At 42.7% G+C, this 22,999-nt stretch overlaps 1 protein-coding gene across 1 annotated transcript; it reads right to left on the bottom strand.

Annotated features, from left to right (window-relative positions):
• Positions 1-1,740: 1,740 nt before the first annotated feature.
• Positions 1,741-10,365, bottom strand: ARID3C (AT-rich interaction domain 3C). Its single transcript, XM_003761802.3, has 7 exons — positions 9,994-10,365; positions 8,322-8,394; positions 6,242-6,425; positions 5,816-6,084; positions 3,829-4,020; positions 3,412-3,501; positions 1,741-1,967 (listed from the first exon to the last, which is right to left on the bottom strand). Exons 1-7 carry the CDS (start codon positions 10,324-10,326, stop codon positions 1,843-1,845), a joined length of 1,266 nt encoding a protein of 421 aa, XP_003761850.1. The 5' UTR covers positions 10,327-10,365; the 3' UTR covers positions 1,741-1,842.
• Between the last annotated feature and the right edge of the window lie 12,634 nt (positions 10,366-22,999).

Below are 22,999 nucleotides of genomic sequence, written 5' to 3'. Positions count from 1 at the left end.
AAAGGCGAGGCTGGTGGGGACCAAGATGGAGGGCAATTTAACTAATTCAGGAGTTATAAACTAGATGGAGCAGCCAATCTGCACCATGGTATACACCTAGACACAGGAGAAGATTAGGAATGAGTTCTAAGTGGAACCCTCCATTCTCTAACCCTTATGGTACAGAATGGTGACAAGGCTGCAGGATGGATTTTTGAAAGATGTGGACAGTTAGGGAGAGGTGGGGACATTAAGGAAGTAGGGAAAGTGGTTTCCTAAAGGGAGTGAGAGAAGTCTTAATTGCCAATCCCCCATAAATTGAGCATGTCTAGAGTTTTGTGGACTGCAGGGTGGGAGTGAGGAGGGGTTGCCCAACTTTTCTTGGTAACAAACAATCCCAGTCACAACCACCGAGTCTAAATGGGTTAGAGGGAGAAAGAAGGGAGGCACTGGAACTCCTTTGGGGACAGCAGGAGAGAGATCTAGAGAGCTAGGAGGAGGAATATACAGAAGCTGGAGGGTGAGAGAGACACATATACTTGAAGCCCCCTGACAAAAACAGGCTCAGCATCCATGTGGTGGAAGTGGGGAACCCCAAAGGCCTTCCCTGTCAGTTCTGAGACCAGAAATCTTGAGCCCTAGGAACAGGAAGAGTTTTAAGACCAGAGAGTCTACCACAAGGAAACCTCAGGAACAGTTAAAGATGCCCCCAGCGCAGGTGTTAGGTCTCTAAGTCCATCCCATTGGCCTTTTCCCTATTGGTAATCCATGGATCCATTGATCCACTGATCCATTGATCTCTCTATCATCAAGGCATCCATGTATCAGCTCCTCCACTCTGTCTGGCCTTAATCCAGATCTCTTCAATTTCTGTTCTCCCTCCCTCCCCCTTTCCTCTGGCCCCTAATCTTTACTACTCTTCCTTTCTTTCCCACTACTCTCTGAACACATTCCCTCCATTTTCTTTTCTTTCTACCTCCAAGCCTGGGACTACCCTGCACTCTTCTTTTATACTATTTTCTCCCCTGCTTCCATCCAGAGGATATTCTTGTGGCCTGGACCAAGATTAGATCAGAGCAGACTCCTCACCCAATTCCTACTAGAGCAGTCTCATCTACCTTGAGCTGTCTCTTAAATGCAATCTGAGCCCTTGAATCAGTTTCTATGCAACGATGTCCATGTCCCTATGTCTGTCTCTGTATGTTGGTTGGATTTCTGATGCAGTTCTCATTCCAAGGACCAGAAATGAGGAGAGTACAATGCATGCTTAGAGCAGCAAGGGCAGCAAATTTATTGTCCGATCATGCTGACCTTAAAATGGGATCCTCCCCTGAGCCTCCCTAGGTTCTGACCCTCCAAAACAAGCCTGGGTCTGACAAGGAGCTCAGATGGGATAGGAAAACCTAAATGTGTGATTGGAGTTGGTAGGGGCTTGCTGACTAAGGATGGGAGAGGGTGACAATAGGAGGACTGAAACTGAGGCAAGATCTAAGATCAAGCTCAAAGACACATCTGGGCTCTTTGGTATACATGATACATCGGGGAGCGGGGAAGATCGATTCTTTGGCTAGATAGGTGCAGATGGAACAGGGGTCAGGAGCATTACCCCCATTATAATGAGGTAGACATTATATCGCAGCAAAACATTTGGCTTCAAAGTCCATAATGGGAGTTGGAATGTGATTTGATATAGGGAATAGAGAAGGGATCTTAGCTGGGAATGGGAAAATGAGTTTTTTTCTTTTCCCCTATGCATGGGGGTACTCACATTGGGGAGGGGATTGGAAGACAATAAAAGGGGTTTGCCCTCCCCTCCAATGACCAGGACATAGCTGGGGGCTCCAGATTCTTGAGTATGAGGTCTCAAGGTGAGGTACTGGAGAGGGGACCAGGAGGGGTATTAGATCCAGGACTTGTTGGGCCCTGAGAATTCCTGTTGTTGGTGGTGGCTGAGCCCAGTGTAGGTGGTCGACGGGCAAAGAGGACTCCTAAATTTGTTGACACAGAGAGAAGAAAGGAAATGCAATGAGTTAGAGTGACCTTTCTCCAAATGTCTCCACCCCTGCTTTCCTGGAATTCTAGATTTCTTCCATTTCCTAGTACAGACTCCCCATCCCTCATTTTTTTTTAGAACACGAAGAAACATTAAAACAATGTAGGCTATCCCTCCAGGGATAACTTCAGCTCCTGATGCCAGTGTTAGGCAACCTGACCTAGGCAAGATCAAGTATAGATGTTCCATGACTCTATACCAATATAAATAGAGGTTCATGTCTCCCCTGGCATCTAGTGCTAGTACAAACATGCTCTGCTTTCCAGCAGCAGATGAATTCCTTTGATGACCCAAGCCATACTGTCACTCAAATTTCCCGCTCTCTCTCCAAATAGTGTAGATGCTCCCTGGCTATCCATAGCAATGGGAATATCCCTTATACCAGAATTGGTATCCCCTATTCTTCATACCAGTGTAGATAACCTGTACAAATGTAGATCCCTTAAAATCCATGCCAGAGAAGTCCTTGGTTATACCATAGACATACAGAATCTTAGCTTCCTCAACTATCACTCAAAGGATATGATGCCCAAACCTCATCTTCCTGGCTGCTTTCCTCTGGATGTCCCTACAGGTCAACAATGTCTTATAAAATATGATTCCCAGAACTGAATACACTTCTTCAAGGGTAGCCTAAGACATAGGAGTGCTGAATTTTTCTAGCCACTGTGACTCTGAGCACTATATACAGCATTCCAACCAAGATTATGTTAGCTTTTATGATTGTCACAATGCACTGATGATTTTCAGTAAAAATTTGTATTCAACTAACCTTTACTAGGTTTTTTTTTCCATACGGACTGTTGTCCAGACAATTGTCATGAATGTGTACTATCCTGTACTTGTGCATTTGATTTTTTAAAAAAATTATACAATTTTCACATATTCCTTTTAAATGTAATCTTTTTAGACTTGACTTGTTCAGAATACTTTTTATCCAAATTCTGACAATTAGCGTACCTACTGTATCTCCATGTGAAGTTCAGATTTCACAAGCATGGCATTCTATGTCTTCATCTAAGTGATGGGTAAAAATGTAGAACAGAATAGGACTAAAGAAAGAGACCTCCCTCTAGGTTTACATGGATCCATTAATCAATGCTCTTTGGATCTGATCTTTAAACTAGCTAATTCCACTATCTCCCAGTTTATATCTCCCTATCTCATCCAAAAGGACATCATGAGAGATTTTGTCAAATGTCTTCCAGTGTTGATGTCTGATATCACACAAATCCATGACCCATTTACCAATGTAAATGCTATCTGATTTCCATTTCATTTGTAGACATTCCAATTTTCATAAGAGTGAGATTTCCAGACTTCTATACTAGATATTTCTGAACCCCCATGCCAGTATAGCTAAATCCTGGCCTCCATACCAGTGTAGACAATGCCATTGATCTCTAGGGCCATGTTGATGCTGCTGATGCCATTGCCTGCCATGTTAAGGGGCACCTCCAGTGGCTCTTCTGTCCAGAAAAGAAGAGAGGGAAAGACATTTAGTGGGAGGATGGGAGAGTGGGAGGGTATAAGATAGTGGATCCAAAAGTAAGCCATAAGTAAATCCCATACAGAGGAGATATTCTAAATTTCTAAATTGGTCCCACATCCCTTTATTCCTTTCTCTTATCCAATACCTCTTCTTATACCCTCACTTATAACCTCACTACCTCCTTAATTAGCCCAAGCCTAATATACCACTTTATCTTCCAAATTGCCCCCACTGCTCTCACTATTGATCACATATCCCTTAGATCTCTCAGATCTCACCACGGGACACTATTTATATCCCTTACCTCTGACAGAAGACTTGCTTCTAGGAAGGATATTGGGAGGCAAGGTTGGACGGGGAGGATCCACAGGTCCCATCAGCACAGCCTTTTTCTCAGGTGGTTCTTCTGGACCTATTTTTTCTCTCATAGTACTCAGGGCCATTGGTAATGAAATTCGTGGTGTAGCCACTGCTGGGGCAGGCCCTGAGCCCTCCTCTGAATAGGCAAGAAAGAGCATTAACATTGAGGCTCAGACCTCTTAAATTGGACCCAGTGTCCCTTCTGGGAAGAGTAGTATTATGGAAATGACTCCAACCAGATTTGCTACTTGCTTAATTTTAGTGAAATAATTTTGCCTCTCTGGGCCTCAGTATATCCATGGACAAATAATTTAATCTCTCAGAGTCTCCGTTTCCTAATTTGTAAAATGGGAATCATAATACCCGTAGTACCAAAATTACAGGGTAGTTGAAAAGAATTAAATGAGATAATGTGTGTATGTAAAATATGTGTTCCAAAAGCCTTAGTGCAGTTTTAATTGATCAAAGCTTATATATGTATACATGTAAATAACATATATGAAATATATAAAATGTATAAATCCATACATTTTAAAGCATTGTATTAATGTCATTATTAATGTCATCTATTCTCTCTCTAGAACATAAATATCCAGAGAGCAACAACCATCTCTATACCAAATATAGTACTTACAATATTGAGATAATAAATAAATGCTAACTGAATTGAAATTAATATTTTTTTTTTTAACAAGAGTTAGCCATACTCTTTGATTCCACCGTTAGGCACTTACCCTAAGGAAGTCAAAGATAGTCTCCATACACACACAATTAGAGCAACCCTTTTTTTTTTTTTTTTTTTTTTTTTTTTTTGGTAATAACAAAGAATTGGAAACAAAGTAGATGCCCATCAACTAGAAAATGGCTGCATAAATTATGGTACATAAATGTGGGATGTTACTATTTTATAAGAAATTATTATGTAGACTAGACTAGAAAGAAGCATAAAAAGTAACATGACCTGATATAAAGTATAAAATAATAGAATGAAAGAAAACATAATTTTGACTGATGTGAATGGAAAGAGCAACAACCACAAATAAAACTGAATGCTATGAAATTATGACCAATCCTAGTCCTGAAAAAGTTTTATTCTTGTGAATGTGCATTATCTCCCCTTTCTTTGAAATGAGTGGAGATGGACAATGGGTAGAACACTGTAAATACTGCCAAATTGTCAATATATTGGTTAGTTTTGCTGAGATGCTTTTTCCTCCTTGTTATGGTTCATTGGATGGGGGAGGGAAAGAAGAAAGAGAGGACATAAAAAGACAATCAATACAAATTTAAAAATTTAAAAACGAGAGGTGTAGATTAAATGACCCCAATCTGTGGTCCTCTGTACCTAAACTCCTAAGTCCCATTTCTTCACTTTCCCTCCTCCATAGTTCTCTTTACCTTGCCTCTTGTAAAGCTTGTCTAATCTGAAGGATGAGGTTAGGTGGGGAAATGAATAGAGATGTCAACGAAGATATCTGGGGTCAAGGGAATTCAGTTCCAGAGCTGGAAGATGGGAGAATCATATAGTCCAGCCCTCTCGTTTAAAAAGGAAAAGAAAAAAAAAATGGGGTCCAGGGATCTGCCTTATTCTCAATGTAGTTCTTTGCTTTCCTGAGCCAAAGTCTGCTTTGAGCAAGCTGGAATCCAGCATGGGCCAGTGATCGAGCGTGGAGAACTGCAGAATTTTAGCTTATTTTAATATCAACAAATTAGCATGCAAAGGAGTCACATCTCAGGATTCTGCACCTTTCCGATAAGGGGCGGCTTCCCTAGAGCATTAGCTCCAGCCAAACACCCAATTCAGCATTCATTTCCCCGCTTCCCGCTCTGAAGCTTCAAACTTTGCCGGGTCTCTCTCTGCCCCCCTCACTAGTCCCCTCTCATCCCCCTTCACCCATCCAGTCCACAGCCCCAGTCACCCCTGCCCACACCTTTTTTAATGGGGGTGTGGCCATGCCCATGGCTGTGACCAAGTTGGGCGCAGGCGAGAGCCGGCAGACCTGGAGCTGCTGACGTGGTAGCTGGGGTCCCCCGAGGAGGAGGAGGAGGCGGCCCCGCTGCAGGGAAGCTGAAGATGGGGGTAGTCCCGTAAGTCTGGCGTCGGCCCTCTCGCCTGTTACTGTCGATGGCCGCCTGGAGTTCCCCTGGAGAGCTGAGCGCCCGAGTCTCACACTCGTAGGGGTAGAGATACTTCATATACCTGTAGGGCAGGGGTGGATTGCATCCCCTGGGATGCCTCAAATCTGAGCTCTCCCCCTCAAATCCGAGTGCCCCGAGATCTGTCCCCCATGCTCCCCAAGCCCGGTCCCATTCCCTTTCCCTTGGGCATAGCCCTTCACCTCCCTCCCCTAGCTCACTGGGTGCGCAGCGTGAAGGCGGCCGAGGTGATCGACGTGGGCAGGCTCAGGCCCCGAGTCACCTCCCGCCACACTTTCCGGTTGATGACCTCCACCAGCCCCCCCTTCTCCGTCACCAGCCGGTACAGCACGTAGAGATCCAGAACCTGCTTAGCCATGATTGGGATGCGGTTCACTGGGGTGCCTAGGAAGGAGAACACCGGGATAATAGAGAGCGGAGAACGAGGGTCAGCAAGGCGGGACAGAGGGCACGGGAGTCTGATCACTTGGGACGCGTAGGACACCGAGTTTCTGGGGTGGCAGGAAAGACATGGTCTTCTTGGGAACTAGGGGAGACGACGGTCTCCAGGGTAACAGAGGGTCGGCAGGACAGTGGGGGTGCAGGGGAGGAAGGGTACACAGGAGGCAGGATGGCATAGGGCCGGTGATAACTGGTACAGGGGAAGGATTGGTGGCAGACACCCAGGATCCTCACAAAGGCCATCAACAGGGACAGGAATTTCTGCAGCAGGTCAGACCCAGGAGAGACAACGGGAAGGTCTACCCTTATCCAGTAATGGTGGGGAGGTGGGGGAATATAAAAGAAACATAAAACATAAAAGAACATTGGCATCTTTCTCCCCGGGGATCTCTATATGGGGCTGGGGCAAAAGAGGGGAACGGCCTAGAGGCAGGAGGCTTCTGGCCATTCTCTTCTCTAGCTTGCAGAGGTTGGGGGTTTTCGAATCCTATCCTGCCGCCCCCGCTCCCGCTCCCGCCCCCGCCTGGCCCGTGACAAAGGGTTCTGTCGAAGCTGAGCGATGGGCCCCAGTTAATTTGCGCTGATTTTTACCGATCCCATTCCCACCGCCAGACCCTTTGTGCCCGAACAATTAGCCGCAGGCCTGATTAATGGGGGGAAATTATCGGCCCCTTGGGATTCTCCCCCTCCTCTCTTTTCTCCTCCTCCCAGCTCCCCATTTTCCTTAGCATCTCTGGATTGGGGGGTGGGGGTAGGAGGTGGGCAGGAGCATCCTCTCATTCTCTACCCTCCTCCCATATCTAGCTAACTATGGGGGAGTGGGTCTGGGGTGGGGAAACCGGAGAAGGGAGCTTAAATCTAGGAACCAACGCCATGAGGGAAGGGAGGGGAACAGCTAGAGACAAAATGGGAACTGCTTGTGGGGGTCAGAAGTTTTGGGGAGAGACAGGGGCTAACAGATGGGGTGAGAACTCCGTAGGTCTTTCTGGGAGCACTAGAGCGGCACAAAAGGAGGGGGTCAGAGGCAAGTTAATTAGTGGCCTTATCAGGTTGCGATGGGGAGGGAGTTAATTAGCTTTGGAGAAAGAGATAATGACTCAGACTCTGGGCCCATGAATCTGGGGAGTGAAGGGGGGAAATGATGGACAGGCCACCCAATGTGCTCAGCAAGCTGGGTTCCCCTCGCCAAGTCTAGCTCTTTGCTCTAGATTTTTGAGATCCCCTGGGAAAGGATATCCTAGCTTTCTACATTTTCCTAATCTCCCTGCCTCACCCTCATCTCTAGGAAAGTCCTTTCTGTTATCTAACTTCAGGAAAGATCTGCAGTGTCAATCCATAGCCAAAGTTTGCCCTAGGGTAGGAAGGAAGGAGGAACCTCTTCTCTTGGCAATGAGAGGATTGAATTCGAAGAAACCCCAAGCAAAGGATCCAGGAGCCCTAAAACCCCAGCTCCAGACTGTGGTCCAGTAAGTTTCCTCCCACCCCAGTGACCCCTCCCCGGGGTGAGCGTCATCGATTGAAGACTCATTAACCTGCCAGCATCTCCGTTGCTAATTAATTCCCTTGGGAGGAAGGGAGGGGCTAATTAATCGTGGTAGGTCAGAGGTTAAAGATGTTATTGAGGTGTCCCCATCCCCCCCCTCCCGTCTCTATTTGTCCGGAGGGTCCGATTCTCACAACTCCTCCAGGTCTAAGCCACTCTCTTGAGGATGGGGACTAACTTTTGAAGGTTTGGGTCTGGGACACTTGAGGGAGAAGTAGGGGTTTGTTTCTCAGCCAGAGTATTTGGGGCCCCCAGACCCCGCCCCCCGTTAACATCTTTCCCATACCGCCCCTCACCCCTCTTCTGCATGAAGCTGAACAGGTCATCCAGGAATTCTTTCCTCTTGGGGTCGGCGTCGAGCTCATACAGCTGGAGGCGGGGAAGGAAGAAGGTGTATTTATCACCTAAACCCCATCAACACCTTCCCTCCCTTCCCTTCCCTTTCCCTAAGGCAGAACAATTTCCCCAGGCCCCATCTGCAGAAACTTCATCCCACAGGGATGATGTTTTTAGAACGGGCTGAGAATAGGGGTCCCTGCGATGTGAAGTGCATTCGAAATGGATTGGTGAAACATATCATTTTCACCCTCTTCAGTCCTAATTTGAGCTTGGCTGGGGCCATGAAATCATTTCTGCCAAGGGGAGCTCCCACACAGACAAGGAGTCGTGGTCAGTCAATGGGGAGCCTTCCCCTGCAGAGGACAATTGAGGATAAAGTCAGAGCCTGGGTCCCAATCCTTATGATTCATTATCTTTAACCTCACCCTGATCTCTTCTTGGTGATTGGTTAAGGAGCCAATCCTCTTGTCAACTCCAGCCAGTCAGATACCAGTTGGCCAGCCAGGGTTTAAAACTGCCTCCCACCCCACCCCACCATGTGAGTCTCCGATTGGGCCATGTCATTAGCTATCAAGGGTTCGAGTCTATAGTTCTGCCATACTTAAATTACGCCTGCTGAAGAGGGGCAATAAAGGGGAACAGTAGTGATTATTAAAAGGGGAATATTTTTTTTAAAAGCCCCTGAGTAATTACCAGAATTAATAATCTCTGAGTAACACTCAAGATTTAGTCCTTGTTTCATATTCAGAAAATAACAATTTCTGAATAATAATCGGGATAAATATCAATAATAATAAAAACTCTGTAATCCCCAAAGTAGCCCCCTCCCAAACACTTTCCTTCACACTAATACACACAGTTGCATATCTAGAATAATCTTCACATATATATGAGATTCAAGGCTTTGGGGGAGGGAGACTAAAAAGATTGGGGGAGTAGAAAGTGTGATAACTGAGTCATGGAGACATACTCCTATCTACCTTCTGTTTCTCCCCACTAGTATAAACCAGAGGAATCCTTAGAGCCACCCTATCCCATTCCCAATCCTCCAACCCCCATCCCTCACTGTCAGGTAAAGGGGTAATGGGACGTGACATATGGGGGGGGGGGGGAGAGGGAAGTGCTCAGAGTCTAAGCTGGGAGGAGAAAAGGATGGAGAGTGGACAATGAGAGCCCTCCCCCCACCATCTCATCTGGCATCTTCTACAGAATACTGGACCCTCCCCCCATGTCCACTAGAGATTTCTCTCAAGATCTTTGGACCCCTTTTCAGCTTCTGCATTTCTCTTGTTTCAGAATGTCTGTTTTACTCTATCTGCTTTTCTTTCTGCCTCTAACTCTTGTCTTTATTTCTCCTCTGCAGAGCCCCAGGGAGTGGGGTATGGGGGAATAGGGGGATTGGGGCCCCAGTGGCTACTTCTTCCTGGGGCATCAGTTTTCAGAAGGGAAGAGAGGATTGGGTAATAAGGCCTAGAAAGGGGTCAGGTGGGGTTAGATGGGAATTGAAGGTCAAGTTCTCTTAACTCATATTCTACCTACCTGTCCCTGTACTAGAAAGTGTAGAACAGATTGGAGATGGAGGTGGAGTGGGAAAGTGTGAACCTAGACTTCTGGGTTCGGACCTCCTACCTGTTTAAATTGTTCCTCATAAGTCCACTCATGATGCTGAGGGCCTGAAGGCTGGATGGGAGAGGACACAGATAGGCCTGGTCCTGGGCTGGGATGGAGAGGTTGCCCTTGAGGCCTAGCCTCCTCTTCCTCCTCTTCTTCTTCCTCGTTTTCCTCTTCATTTTCACCCTCTTCAGTACCCCCCAGAGTCCCCTCTTCAGGAGACTGCTGGGCCCTGACACCCACTGGATGGGATCGTTGGGGAGGTAAGGATGGGGGCATTGAAAGAGGAAGTGGGGGTCGAACCCCACCTTGAGCTAATCTGGCTGCTTGCTGCCTCTGTAGGGTCTCCATCACAGCTTCCAGCCGCAACCCACCCCCAGGGGGGGCTCCAGGTATAGGGCGGGGCATCGGGGAAAGAGCTGCCTGCAGGAGCACAACAGAGGGAGTGTTATGGGATTGGGAAAACTAATAGGTGCTCTCAGTGACACCCTACCTTAGGCCAGACTTACCCCCTTTGCAATTTTCCAAAGATTCTTCCAATTCAGCCTCTACTCTAACTTTGACAATTTTCCTGACCCTCAATTCTTTTGTAGCACCTCATAGCCTCCCTCTCCTCCATCAGGTTATCCCTGTCAACCCCAGACCCTCTTTCACAGAGCAGTCAAAGAATCACTCTCAGATTAAACTCCCATACACACTTGTACACATCCCAACCCCTTCCCTTAGTACTCCAGTTCCCCGGATCCTGAGAGGACAATGAGAGAAGGAAAGAATAACAAGAAAAGAAAAATAACAAATAAATAGATAGAAATATTGAGAGAGAAAGAAGCTTGAAAGAATCACTTCAGAGGCTATGAAACTGAGGACACAGAGAAAGGGACAGAGATCAGAGGGACAGAGACAGAGACAAGAATAGAAAAAGACAGAGATTTAGAAAAGGGGATAGAAACAGAGATAAGGTCAGAATAGAAATGGGAGATGGATGAGGGAGAGAGACAGTCAAGAGAAAAAAACGGGAAAAATAGTAGGTCCAGAGACCGCTGGAAAAATCTCATAAAGAGAAAGTGAAAAGCGCAGGAGGCTTTGGGGGAAACTGGAAGGTGATAAATATGGAAATTTCCTGGTCCGTAGTAACTAGTCATCCAGGAAATTGGACACCTCAGGCATCCCAAACTCTAGTCATTCTGGACACTGATCTTTTCCCACTGATCACCACCTCTGAAACTGGTCACGTTGCATACTTCGGACACTGGTTCCTGCAGTCCTTCTATCCTCCACCTCAGACTTGGAGCACCTCCCACTAATCCTCCTGCCCCAGGACCCTGATCTTCCCAAACCCCGGACTCACCAGCGCGCTGCGGGCGGCTGTCTCCAGGTTCTCCACCATGCTTTCGCCACCCCGATCCCCACTCCGGCTCCTGCTGCTCCCGGCTGCAAGCGCTGGTTCCCGTTCTCCGTCCCGATCCTCTCTGCCCCGGTCCCTCTGTCCGGCTCCCTCCCTCCCTCTTTCTAGCCTCAGTCTCTATCCCTTCTTCGTCTCCTTTCTTTCTGTCTCTTTGGCCACCGGAGCCGGGTCAGAGGAACAACAGCGGCAGGGAGGGGCGGGCGGGTGGCGCTGTCCCGGGACCCAGGCGTCCGGGTCTCCCTTGGGGCGGGTGGGGCGGAGCAGATGCTGTGCGGGCTGTCGCGCTCTCGCTCTCTCGCCTTCTTTCTCCCTTTCTCCCTCTCTCTTTCGATATCTGGCTCCTTTCTGCCCTCAGCTTTTCCTCCTCTCTTTTCTGGCAACAAGTGTCCGCAGGCAGCAGGTCCCTAGGGCGGCCATTCGCTCTGCAGAGACCGGGAGAGATGTGTATGTAGTATTGGTGGGATGCCTTCAGATTGAGAGTGTGTGTGTGTGTGTGTGTGTGTGGTGGGAGTGGGAGTGGTACGAAGACATTCTCTCTGAGATAGGTGACACTACAGATGTAGGTAACATTATAAGAATGCAAATATGTTCCCCTTGAGAGTTCCAATAAAATGGTGTGTGACATTGTAACAATAATGCGTCGGTACCACTGAGTAAAATAACTATGTGCCTATTTCCCCTAAATCCAGGAACATTTCCCCACCTTCTCTCAAAGGAACACACTCACACATTTCTATACCACGACACAGATCCAGACACAAATTCAACACAAGCACACAATTCACAGGTACTCGCTAGGGTACACAGAGACAAACATACATTCATATACCCCCTGCTTGATCATGATCACTGCAGCTGTCCTGCCGCAAAGCTGGGAATCATTCCTCCTGACACTGGAATGAAGATGGACAGAGACCTAGGACAGAGGCAGAGATAGACAGGGAACCCAATATAAATGCGGACATTCTATAAATCCTGATTTCCACCAAACCAAGACAGTTTTCTCTCAGCCAGTCTGGATATGAATTACTCAGATATTAGCTCTCCATTTTCCTTTATCTGCATAGATTAAAACACCATGATGCATTGAGACAAAAGTAAAAATCTCCATCTCCCACAATTATGAAACACATGTGGAAAACTTATCCACTGACTATGTGATTCCTGAATCTGAATTTTCAACTCCAATCTCTCCCTAAAGATCCAGATAGGCATTTCCAATTGTCTGTTACTTATCTCTACCTGCATATTGAAATGGCATTTCAAGTTCAATAGGACCACAGATGACCTCATCATATTCCTCCCAAACAGGCTGTTTTTCCCCTTATTTTTGACAATGGCACCACTGTTCTCTCATTGCTCTCAAACGCTTACCCTCCGAATCATCTCTGACTCCTATAGGACATTACCATGCCCTATCTTTCCCCCATTCCACCCCTGCATTATATAAAACCACAGACTCAGAGAGCATTCAGTCCAACCTAATTCTTCCTAAGGATTCCAATATATAGTCATATATCATTTGCTTGAAGACTTCTGATGAAAGAGAACACACTATCTCTGAAGGTAGTCCATTCCATTTGTTAGAATGATTTCCCTTATATAAAAATTTAAATTCACCTCTTTAAAACTTCTACCCCTTCTTTGCTCTGAGACCAACCAAAACAAGCTTAAACTCTTTTCCATATGACAGGCCTTCAAATGTCTGAAGACTATTATGTTCCCTTTAAATCTTCTTCAGACTAGATCCTTTGATTAGTTCTCATATGGCATGAATTCCTTACCTTCATAGTCACCTTCTTTTAGCTTTCCAGCTAGAGATCCAAAATGACATCCTTCTTAAAATATAGTACTTGGAACTAAATACTTAAATTTCATTAGGTTCCTTGATTGCCATATCATGCCATTAACTCATATTGCTCATAGCTCATTATAAAACAAAAAAACAGAATCATATCTTTTTTACCAGAAGAAAAATGATAAAATTTGAAGTTTATTTAAATTTTTTTTGATTATTAAATTGAATATGCTAAAAACAAGTATTAATCATGGGTGTTCTTTTGATGTGTGATTATTATGCTAAGCATGGCCCTGAGAAAGAGTTAGGAAACGTCATCTACTCCTTTTGCTCAAGAATTGGGGGACTGAGGGACTAGAGGACTATTGTATACATTGTCAGACAGGGTGAATGTATTGATTTTTATGGAAATTCTTTTTATTCCTATTTCTTTCAAAATTCTATTTTATAAAGATTACTTATTGGGTAAGGAAGAAAGCTTGGATATATTTGAGGGGAAATGTGATATAAAAGCAAAGGACCAAAAAAATGAGAAAAATTTGTTTTTAAAATTGGATTTTCACCTTCGAACTGCATATGGATATCCTTTGATGACTTATTCAATGAGGAATGGTCCTTATATCTGTCATTTCCTAATATATTCTCCATCTTTCCTATGTAATTGTTTGATTTCTCACTTGTTTGTATTGTCCATTATCCAATTAGCACAGGTCCCCATCATTTCATACTTAGAATATTGAAATAGCCTTCTAGCTGGTCTTTCTAGCTTTCAGTCTCTTCCCCCCTCCTATCCATTCTATACCAAAATAGCCTTCCTAATAAATAAGACTAATCATTTTTTCTCTTCTTCAAAAACCAACTTTCCATTTCCACTCTTTCTAGACCAATATATCTTTTATACTTCTGCCATGCTAATTTTCCATATATATACACACAGACATACACATTTGATCATGTTACTCCTTGTTTGAAATTCTTCAGTGGTCTCTTTCTGCCAACCAATTAAAATTTCCTAGTATTCAAAGACTTACATAAACTAGCATAATCCTCTTATCTCATATTATAACCTCATCAAAACTACACTATTCTCTTTCTGCTCTCTTCTCCATGCTTGTTCATGACATCACTGTGCATAGATTGTTTTCCTTCCCCCTTTTCATTTTTGAATGAAATTCAAATTAAATTTAAATTTAGCCCAGTTCAAATGTCATCTTCTCAAAAAAATCTCCCTTTATTCCTCTATGGAATGCTTCCTTTTTTTTTTCTTTTGCTTCATGTTCCCACCCAGGAATTCAGTCCTCATCTACAGAAAAAAAATCAAATATGCAGGCAAAAGGATATTGAATATGACAAGTTTTATCCCACCTAACACTCACAAATAAGCCCATAGAGAGCAAAAATAGTTCTTATTCTCACTCAGGTTGAGTCCTTCCTCCCTCAGGGATCTTATATTATTTGTCTCTGGACTTACAGTAGTGGATGCTGCCCTCACCGATGGGAAATCAAGCAGCCAGTCTTTCCAGTAAGTCCCACCAAGGAACTATATGCCTTCAAGATTTTTAGTGACATTCCTAGAAAAACTCAAATTTTAACTTCTGTAGTAGTAAGATATTAAGTAAACTTCATCATCATGGTAAATATCATTAATTGATACCCACGACTAGACAATTTCGTCCTTTGTCAAAGTTTTCATTGGTCATTGTCCTTTGTTCTCTAAAAGGACCAAACTGATATCACTATGATTGAATCAAATTGGTGTGTCCAACTGTGGCTGATCAGACAATACAAGCTCAGAATGATCTGCTCTAGGTTGATCACAAAGTCCATGTAAACCTCTGAGGTGGATTCTTTAAATTTGCACATCTCCCGTCTTTTTTTTTAGCTGTTTTGCTCATAGAGCACGGCACCTTCTCTGATGAGGGCATACTATGCTGGGTGGTCCTGTGCCAGTGTCTCCCATGTTTCACAACCAGTTCCAAAATTAAGATTCCTTTAGAGTGTCCTTGTATCACTTTTTCTGACTACTATGTGAGGGCTCGGCCTGTGTGAGTTCTCCTTAAAATAGTCTTTTTGGCAAGTGTATGTTTGGGGTTCAAACAACAGAGCCAGTCCAACGGAATTGTGCTGTTGGTATACTAGAGTTTGAATACTTGGCAGTTTAGTTTGAGAAAGGCATTGTATCTTATCTTGCCAGGTTATCTGCAGATCTTCCTTAGACAATTCAAAAAAAGTGATTCAGTTTCCTGGAAAGGTGTTGGTATACTGCTCAGGTTTCATGGACAAACAACAATGAGATCGGCACAATAGCTTTATGAGCTTGAGTTAGGTAGTCAATCAAATACCTCTTCTCTCCTACCTTTGCCTCAGAGCCTTTCAAACATTAATAAGCTAGCTCTGGCAATGCTTGTGTCTATCTCATTATCAATACATACGTTCCTGGAAAGATTATTACCAAGGTAAGTGAACTTATCTACAGCATTCAAAATTTCTCCAGTTATTCTAACCAACGGGTTCCACATATGGACGATGTGAGCATCTTACTTGTTTTCTTGGTGTTAATTGTTAGATCAAAATTAACATGAGCAGCAGAATTGATCCATACTTTGTTGCTTCTCAGCTCAGAGGCTACATTGAATGCACTTATCTGCAAGCAAAAAATCATGCATCAACATGCCCTCCACTTTAGTCTTGGCTTGTAGCCTTTTCAAGTTGAAAAATTAGCCATTCGTGTGGTAACTGACCTTGATGCTGTGTTTTTTCTCATTGAAGACATTTGACAACATGAATCAAACATGCTAAAAAGCATGGGAGTAAGCACACGGCCTTGTTTCCCTCCATTGGTAACTGGGAAAGCATGAGAATATGGCCCATCATCCAGAACCCTGGCAAATATGCTTTCATGAAATTGATATATAATACTGATGAACTTTTCCAGGCAACCAAATTTTGACATAATTTTTCATTAGCCCTTGAGACTGATAGTATCAAAGGCCTTGGTCAGATCTACAAGGGTTGTGTACAAATCTCTAAAAATCTGCTCCTGGCATTTCTCCTAGAGTTGTCAGGCAGCAAATATCTTATCAATCACTCCTCAGCCCTTTCTGAAGCCACACTAGCTCTTAGGTAGATAACCATCTTTCAGGTGAAGGGTCAGCCTATTAAGAAGGATTCTGGCAAGAATCTTGTCAGCAGCAACAGAAAGGGGGAGAGAGAGAGAGAGAGAGAGAGAGAGAGAGAGAGAGAGAGAGAGAGAGAGAATGTGTATGTGTGAAAGAGAGAGAGAGAGAGTGTGTGTGTGTGAGAGAGAGAGACAGACAGACAGAGAGAGAGAGACGTAGAGACAGATACAGAGAGACAGAGAGAGAAAGATCCTTCTGAGGTAACAAAAAATTACCATCCATGTTAACCTTATTAATAAGGAATTAGCATAAGTTCAGTGGACAGAAGTCAAATCACACCCTTCACCTTCTGCCAGAAAAGTGGACTTAAAATTCAAAATGAGAAGTGTGTCTTTGGAGAAAGTTAATGTGGGAATTTATTTTTCTGAATTGCCAATACTTAATGTGAGCATTTGAAAAGATGTTCCATAATGGGGGCGTGATGCTGTAGCTGCAGGAGAGATAATAAATGCTTGAAAATTTTTTAATAAATGAAAACAATAAATTAATCTTATCAAAGGTAACTTTCACACTTTAAGGATAAAAGAAAAATTTAGAGGTTCTTACCAGGATTCTCCTGGATATAGCTTGTACATTTGGAAAGTGTGTGGGGATTTACCGTCTGTTCTTTTTTTTTGTTTTGTTTTGAGAGGCAATTAGGATTAAGTGACTACCCCAGAATCATACAACTAGTAAGTGTTAAGTATCTAAGGCCATATTTGAGCTCAGGTCCTCCTGACTCAAGGGCCAGTGCTCTATTCACTTCACCGTGTAGCTATCCTTATAGTCTATTCTTAACCTGAGCTTTAAGATCCATGGATAGCTTTCAAGGGGCCTATGAATTTGCATTAGAAAAAAGGTCCCATCCTAATTTTTACTAATCCTTATCTGAAACTTAGCATGTCCTTATAATTTTTTTTTTAAATTCCTCTTTTGAGAAAGGAATTTATGAAACTTTAGCAGACTACTAAAGGGGCCCATGACCCAAAAAAGGTGAAAAATTCCTGATCTAGAAGATTTCTAAGGTATCTTCCAATCCTAATTTACACAATTTTATTCACATTTAACTTATTCTGCTATAAGATTGTATATTCTCTAAAAGTTGGGACCATTTCTCATTGAACTTTATTATCTCCCCCAACATCTAGCTCCAATAAATCTGTGCAAAGTACCAAATTAAAGATTGGATTGTAATGAAAGCTTCAATGTTTTTCTCACTGCTTTCTACTCCAACTCCAAACCCATTAGTCTAGAATAGGAGTGTGTATCATGGATCTCCTTTGGAATTTTGATAAAATTTATGAACCCAATCTCAGAATAAAGTTTTTAAACAATTGGAGAAATGCTAAATTTCAGTTAGCTGTTAATGAAAGTAAAGATTAATTTTTTTCCCTATTCAAGTTTATAGATCTCCCTGAAATCTTTCCACAATCCTCTTGGAGGGGTGTCTGTGGAACCCTGATTAAGAAGTCTTGTGAATCTAAGGTCTAGCCCAAGTTTCTTTTTCATTCTTACCTTGCTTGCTCCCCAACTCAAACCTTCTATTTTAGCCAAAATTCTCTCCCTCTACCCCGAACCTAGTATATTCATTTCCTTTTTTTAAAAAATGGATAAATTTTGATTTTAGCACATCACAAGACCTTCCTTAGCAAACTCCCTAATTGGATCCCCCTCTTATAATATACAATTCTTTAAAAAATAGTTTGGTAAAACAATCTAAGTGATTACTATGAAAAGCATATGGAATCTTACACTTTAATATTCCATTTATTAAAGGGAAGGATTTGGCATATTAATAAGTTAGGCCCAACATTATCCAGTCTTTTGTCCACCTACTCATTTTTTCCTGCTTTCCTTCTTTATTATTTTATCCACTTAGAATGACTTTCTTTCTGCTCAGTTACTCCTCTTGCTCTCTTCTCCATGGAGTCTCGTTGATAGAATGGTACTGACTGGATCATACTCTATGGTCACAGGGTTCCTTACCTTGCTTACCATAACACTGAAAACCCATGAATTTTTCTCAGAAAATCTCCGTAAGGGGAAAGAGACCTACATGTGCAAAATGTTTGTGGCAGCCCTTTTGTAGTGGCAAGAAACTGGAAACTTAGTGGATGCCCATCAATTGGAGAATGGCTAAATAAGTTATGGTATATGAATGTTATGGAATATTATTGTTCTGTAAGAAATGACCAGCAGGATGATTTCAGAGAGGCCTGGGGAGGCTTACAGGAACTGATGCTGAGTGAAATGAGCAGAACCAGGAGATCATTATGCATGACAACAAAATTATATGACGATCAGTTCTGATGGATGTGGCTCTCTTCAGGAATGAGATGATTCAAACCAGTTCCAATTGTTCAGTGATGAAGAGAGCCATCTACACTCAGAGGGAGGATTATGGGGACTGAGTGTGGACCACAGCATAGTATTCTCACTCTTTTTGTTGTTGTTTGCTGTAAAAACAAAGCAACTGCAAATGTATTTTGTTTTTTTGTTTGTTTGTTTTTTTCCCTTCTTGATCTGATTTTTCTTGTGCATCAAGATAACTATATAAATATGTATGCATATAATGGATTTAACATATTTAACATGTATTGGATTTCTTGCCATCAAAAGGTGGGGAAGGAAGGGAAAATTTTGAACACAAGGTTTTGCAAGGGTGGATGTTAAAAAAATTACCCATGCAAAATTGTAAACTAATATGGCAGAAACTAGGCATTGATCCATACTTAACGCCGTACACCAAGATAAGGTCAAAATGGGTTCATGACCTAGGCATAAAGAATGAAATTATTAATAAATTAGAGGAACATAGGATAGTTTACCTCTCAGACCTGTGGAAGGGGAAGGTCTTTATGACCAAAGCAGAACTAGAGATCATTACTGATCACAAAATAGAAAATTTCGATTATACCAAACTGAAAAGTTTTGTACAAACAAAACTAATGCAGACAAGATTAGAAGGGAAGCAATAAACTAGGAAAATATTTTTACAGTCAAAGGTTCTGATAAAGGCCTCATTTCCAAAATATATAGAGAATTAACTCTAATTTATAAAAAATCGCCATTCTCCAGTTGAAAATGGTCAAAGGATATCAACAGACAATTCTCAGATGAAGAAATTAAAACTATTTCTAGTCATATGAAAAGATGCTCCAAGTCATTATTAATCAGAGAAATGCAAATTAAGACAACTCTAAGATACCACTACACACCTGTCAGATTGGCTAAGATGACAGGAAAAAAAATGATGATTGTTGGAGGGATGCGGAAAACTGGGACATTGATGCATTGTTGGTGGAGTTGTGAACGAATCCAACCATTTTGGAGAGTAGTTTGGAACTATGCTCAAAAAGTTATCAAACTGTGCATACCCTTTGATCCAGCAGTGTTACTACTGGGACTATATCCCCAAAGAGATTATAAAGAAGGGAAAGGGACCTGTATGTGCACGAATGTTTGTGGCAGCCCTTTTTGTAGTGGCTAAAAACTGGAAACTGAATGGATGTCCATCAGTTGGAGAATGGTTGAATAAATTGTGGTATATGAAAATTATGGAATATTACTGTTCTGTAAGAAATGACCAACAGGATAATTTCAGAAAGGTCTGGAGAGACTTACATGAACTGATGCTGAGTGAAATGAGCAGGACCAGGAGATCATTATATACTTCAACAACAATACTATATGATGACCAGTTCTGATGGATCAGGCCATCCTCAGAATCAGATCAACCAAATCATTTCTAATGGAGCAGTAATGAACTGAACTGGCTATGCCCAGAAAAAGAACTCTGGGAGATGACTAAAACCATTACATTGAATTCCCAGTCCCTATATTTATGCCCACCTGCATTTTTGATTTCCTTCACAAGCTAATTGTACAATATTTCAGAGTCTGATTCTTTTTCTACAGCAAAATAACATTTTGGTCAGGTATACTTATTGTGTATCTAATTTATATTTTAATGTATTTAACATCTACTGGTCATCCTGCCATCTAGGGGAGGGAGTGGGGGTGGGTGGGTAAGAGGTGAAAAATTGGAACAAGAGGTTAGGCAATTGTTAATGCTGTAAAGTTACCCATGTATATATCCTGTAAATAAAAGGCTATTAAATAAAAAAAAAAAATTACCCATGCATATGTTTTGTAAATAAAAAGCTTTAATAAAAATTTCAAAAAAGAAAGAAAAATCTCCTTAGGTCTTTATCCATTTTTTTCTCTTCTTTGATTTTCTGTTCTGTCTTGTGTCTTTATGCTATTCACTAGCTTGAAGAAGCCTACCTCATTCAATAAAGCAAGCAATCAAAACATTTATTAAGCACCTACTATATATCCCCCTGTGTTGGACAACTAAACCAATAACTTTAAACCAAACCATGCCATTTTCCTCATTCAGCCCCATTCTGTTGTTGGGATATGGAGTGTAGAAGACTTCATATCCACATTTCACCCACCACATTGGTAGCAGGTAGGGCATTCATGTTGGCTTAGAGTCACTCTTGGGCAATCCGTATTAGGTAAAGCGAGAGGGTTTCAGTTGTTGGACAGTTGTGTTTCAGTCATGTCCAACTCTTCATGATCCCATTTGGGGTTTTGTTGGCAAAGATATTAGAGTGATTTGCCATTTCTTTCTATAGGTCATTTCATAGATGAAGTAACTGAGGGAAACAGGATTAAGTGACTCATCCAGGATTACACAGCTAGTTAAGTATCTGAGGTCAGATTTGGACTCAGGAAGGCGAGTCTCATTCTGGGCCTATTTGAGGAAAATTAGGCTCAGGTCTGTTCAAGAGTCAGTCATACAGGTCTGAGTCTAAGACGGTGCTAGAACTGCAGGGTGCAGCCAGTGGAAACTAAACTGAGAGCCAGGAGACATCATCTGTGTTTTTAGTCTCATCTGTGAGAGTAAGGCACCTATAGGATCTAGGACAAGTTACACAAGTATTTGAGACTTTCTTTTCCTCAGTTATAAAATAAATCCTAAAGTCTTTATAGTTCGTGTGTGTGTGTGTGTTTGTGTTTAGTCACTTTGGAGAAGGGGGAAAAAACCAATGAAAAATGAACCTGAAATAAATTAATTTCTCCGATATTCAAAAATCGAATGGGCCAGCCATGAAACTGGTTGGTGAGCTCAAATCAGGCCCTGCAAGTTTCGCTGAGCCCAGGGCCCCAGTCTGCCTGAAAGATCTGGTCCCTCTCCATATTGGGCAGTCTCAGGTTTGGAACAGTGGTTAGGAGAGTGAGTGTCTCATGCAATCAGCTTGCACTGTACTTCAACACAGGGAACTATATGGCCTTTTGTGAGATAAGCTATGGGTGAAAGGAGAACACACAGGAACACAACCAGAAGGCTCCAAAGCCATTTCCCCAGGCTTTTCCAGCAGGGTCTTAGTCCGTCTAGAGCCATGGATCACCTCAGGCCTGAGAGTGCTACACATTGTTCCATCTTCTCCTACATTCTCCTAGAGGAGCAGAACACATAGATCTAGAGTTGAAAGTGACCTGAGGATCCAACCTCCTCGTTTTAGACATGAAGAAACTGAGACACAGAGAAATTAAGTGCCTTACTCAGGATTGCACAGCCAGGAAGTGTATGAATCAGTATTTGAATATGGGCATTTTGAACTCAAAGTCCAGTCCCCTCTACCCACTGTGTCTTTCAAGTAACAGGATGATAGAATTCAGAGGTGGGGGGGCCCTTGGAACACAGACTATAAAGCGTCTGAGCTGAAAAGTATTTAGGGATAATCTAGTTCAAAATCCCAGGATTAGCTAGTGCACTCGATTCAGTGCCCAGACATTATTTGACACTGTGTCTCACCTACTGAGGTGTCTCACCTACTGAGAAGGGGAGATGCTGAAAGTCAACTCACTCCCATAGCTTCAGTTCTCACTTTCATGGGAGTTATTCCCAAACTGGATATTCACCCAGCAGCCCAACCTCAATGGAATGGATCCAAACATCTACCTTGAAGGCCAGTTTTTCCTTCTGACATAAAAATTTTTGTTAATAATACCATCATTCTCCCAGTCACCCAGGCTCTGGACCTATGAGGTGCCACAGTCAACAAGTATTGATTATTCAGTGTGTCAGCCACTGTGTTATTCTTTTTTTGCTGACCAAATTCTGTAGAGTCTACACTCAAGAAAATCTGTTCTTCCAGAATTAGCCAGGTTTAAGCCAGCATTATGTCGTTTTGGGCTATTGCAATATAGGCTTTGAAAAGGTCTTCATTTCTACCCATCCTAATCAGACTGACCTTCCTAAAACAACACTTTAGTCCCAAAACAAAGAGTAGAATCAGTTGTTCATTTAGTTTACTAATGTCTGATTCTTTGTGACCCTCTCTGGGATTTTCTTAATGAAGATATTAGAGTGATTTAACATTTCCTTCTCTAGTTCATTTTACAGATAAGGAAACTGAGGTAAAGAGGGTGAAGTGACTTGCCCAGGTCACACTACTATTATTTGAAGCCAGATTCGAACCCAAGATGAGTCTTCTTGACTTCGGGCCCAGCACTGTTCTTTGTGCATCTTAACTGCCCTATAATGTCAGATCAGGGTTCTAACACCGGCCTTGTTACCAACTAGCTAGCTGTTAAGATTAGACAAACTAGTTAACTTCCCTCTGGAACTCACATGAGGTATGTGGACTA

Source organism: Sarcophilus harrisii, chromosome 1, assembly GCF_902635505.1.
Source record: "Sarcophilus harrisii chromosome 1, mSarHar1.11, whole genome shotgun sequence".
NCBI classification, from domain to species: domain Eukaryota; kingdom Metazoa; phylum Chordata; class Mammalia; order Dasyuromorphia; family Dasyuridae; genus Sarcophilus; species Sarcophilus harrisii.
The sequence above is the reverse complement of the archived record's forward strand: the minus strand, read 5'-3'. Positions and strand labels throughout refer to the sequence as shown.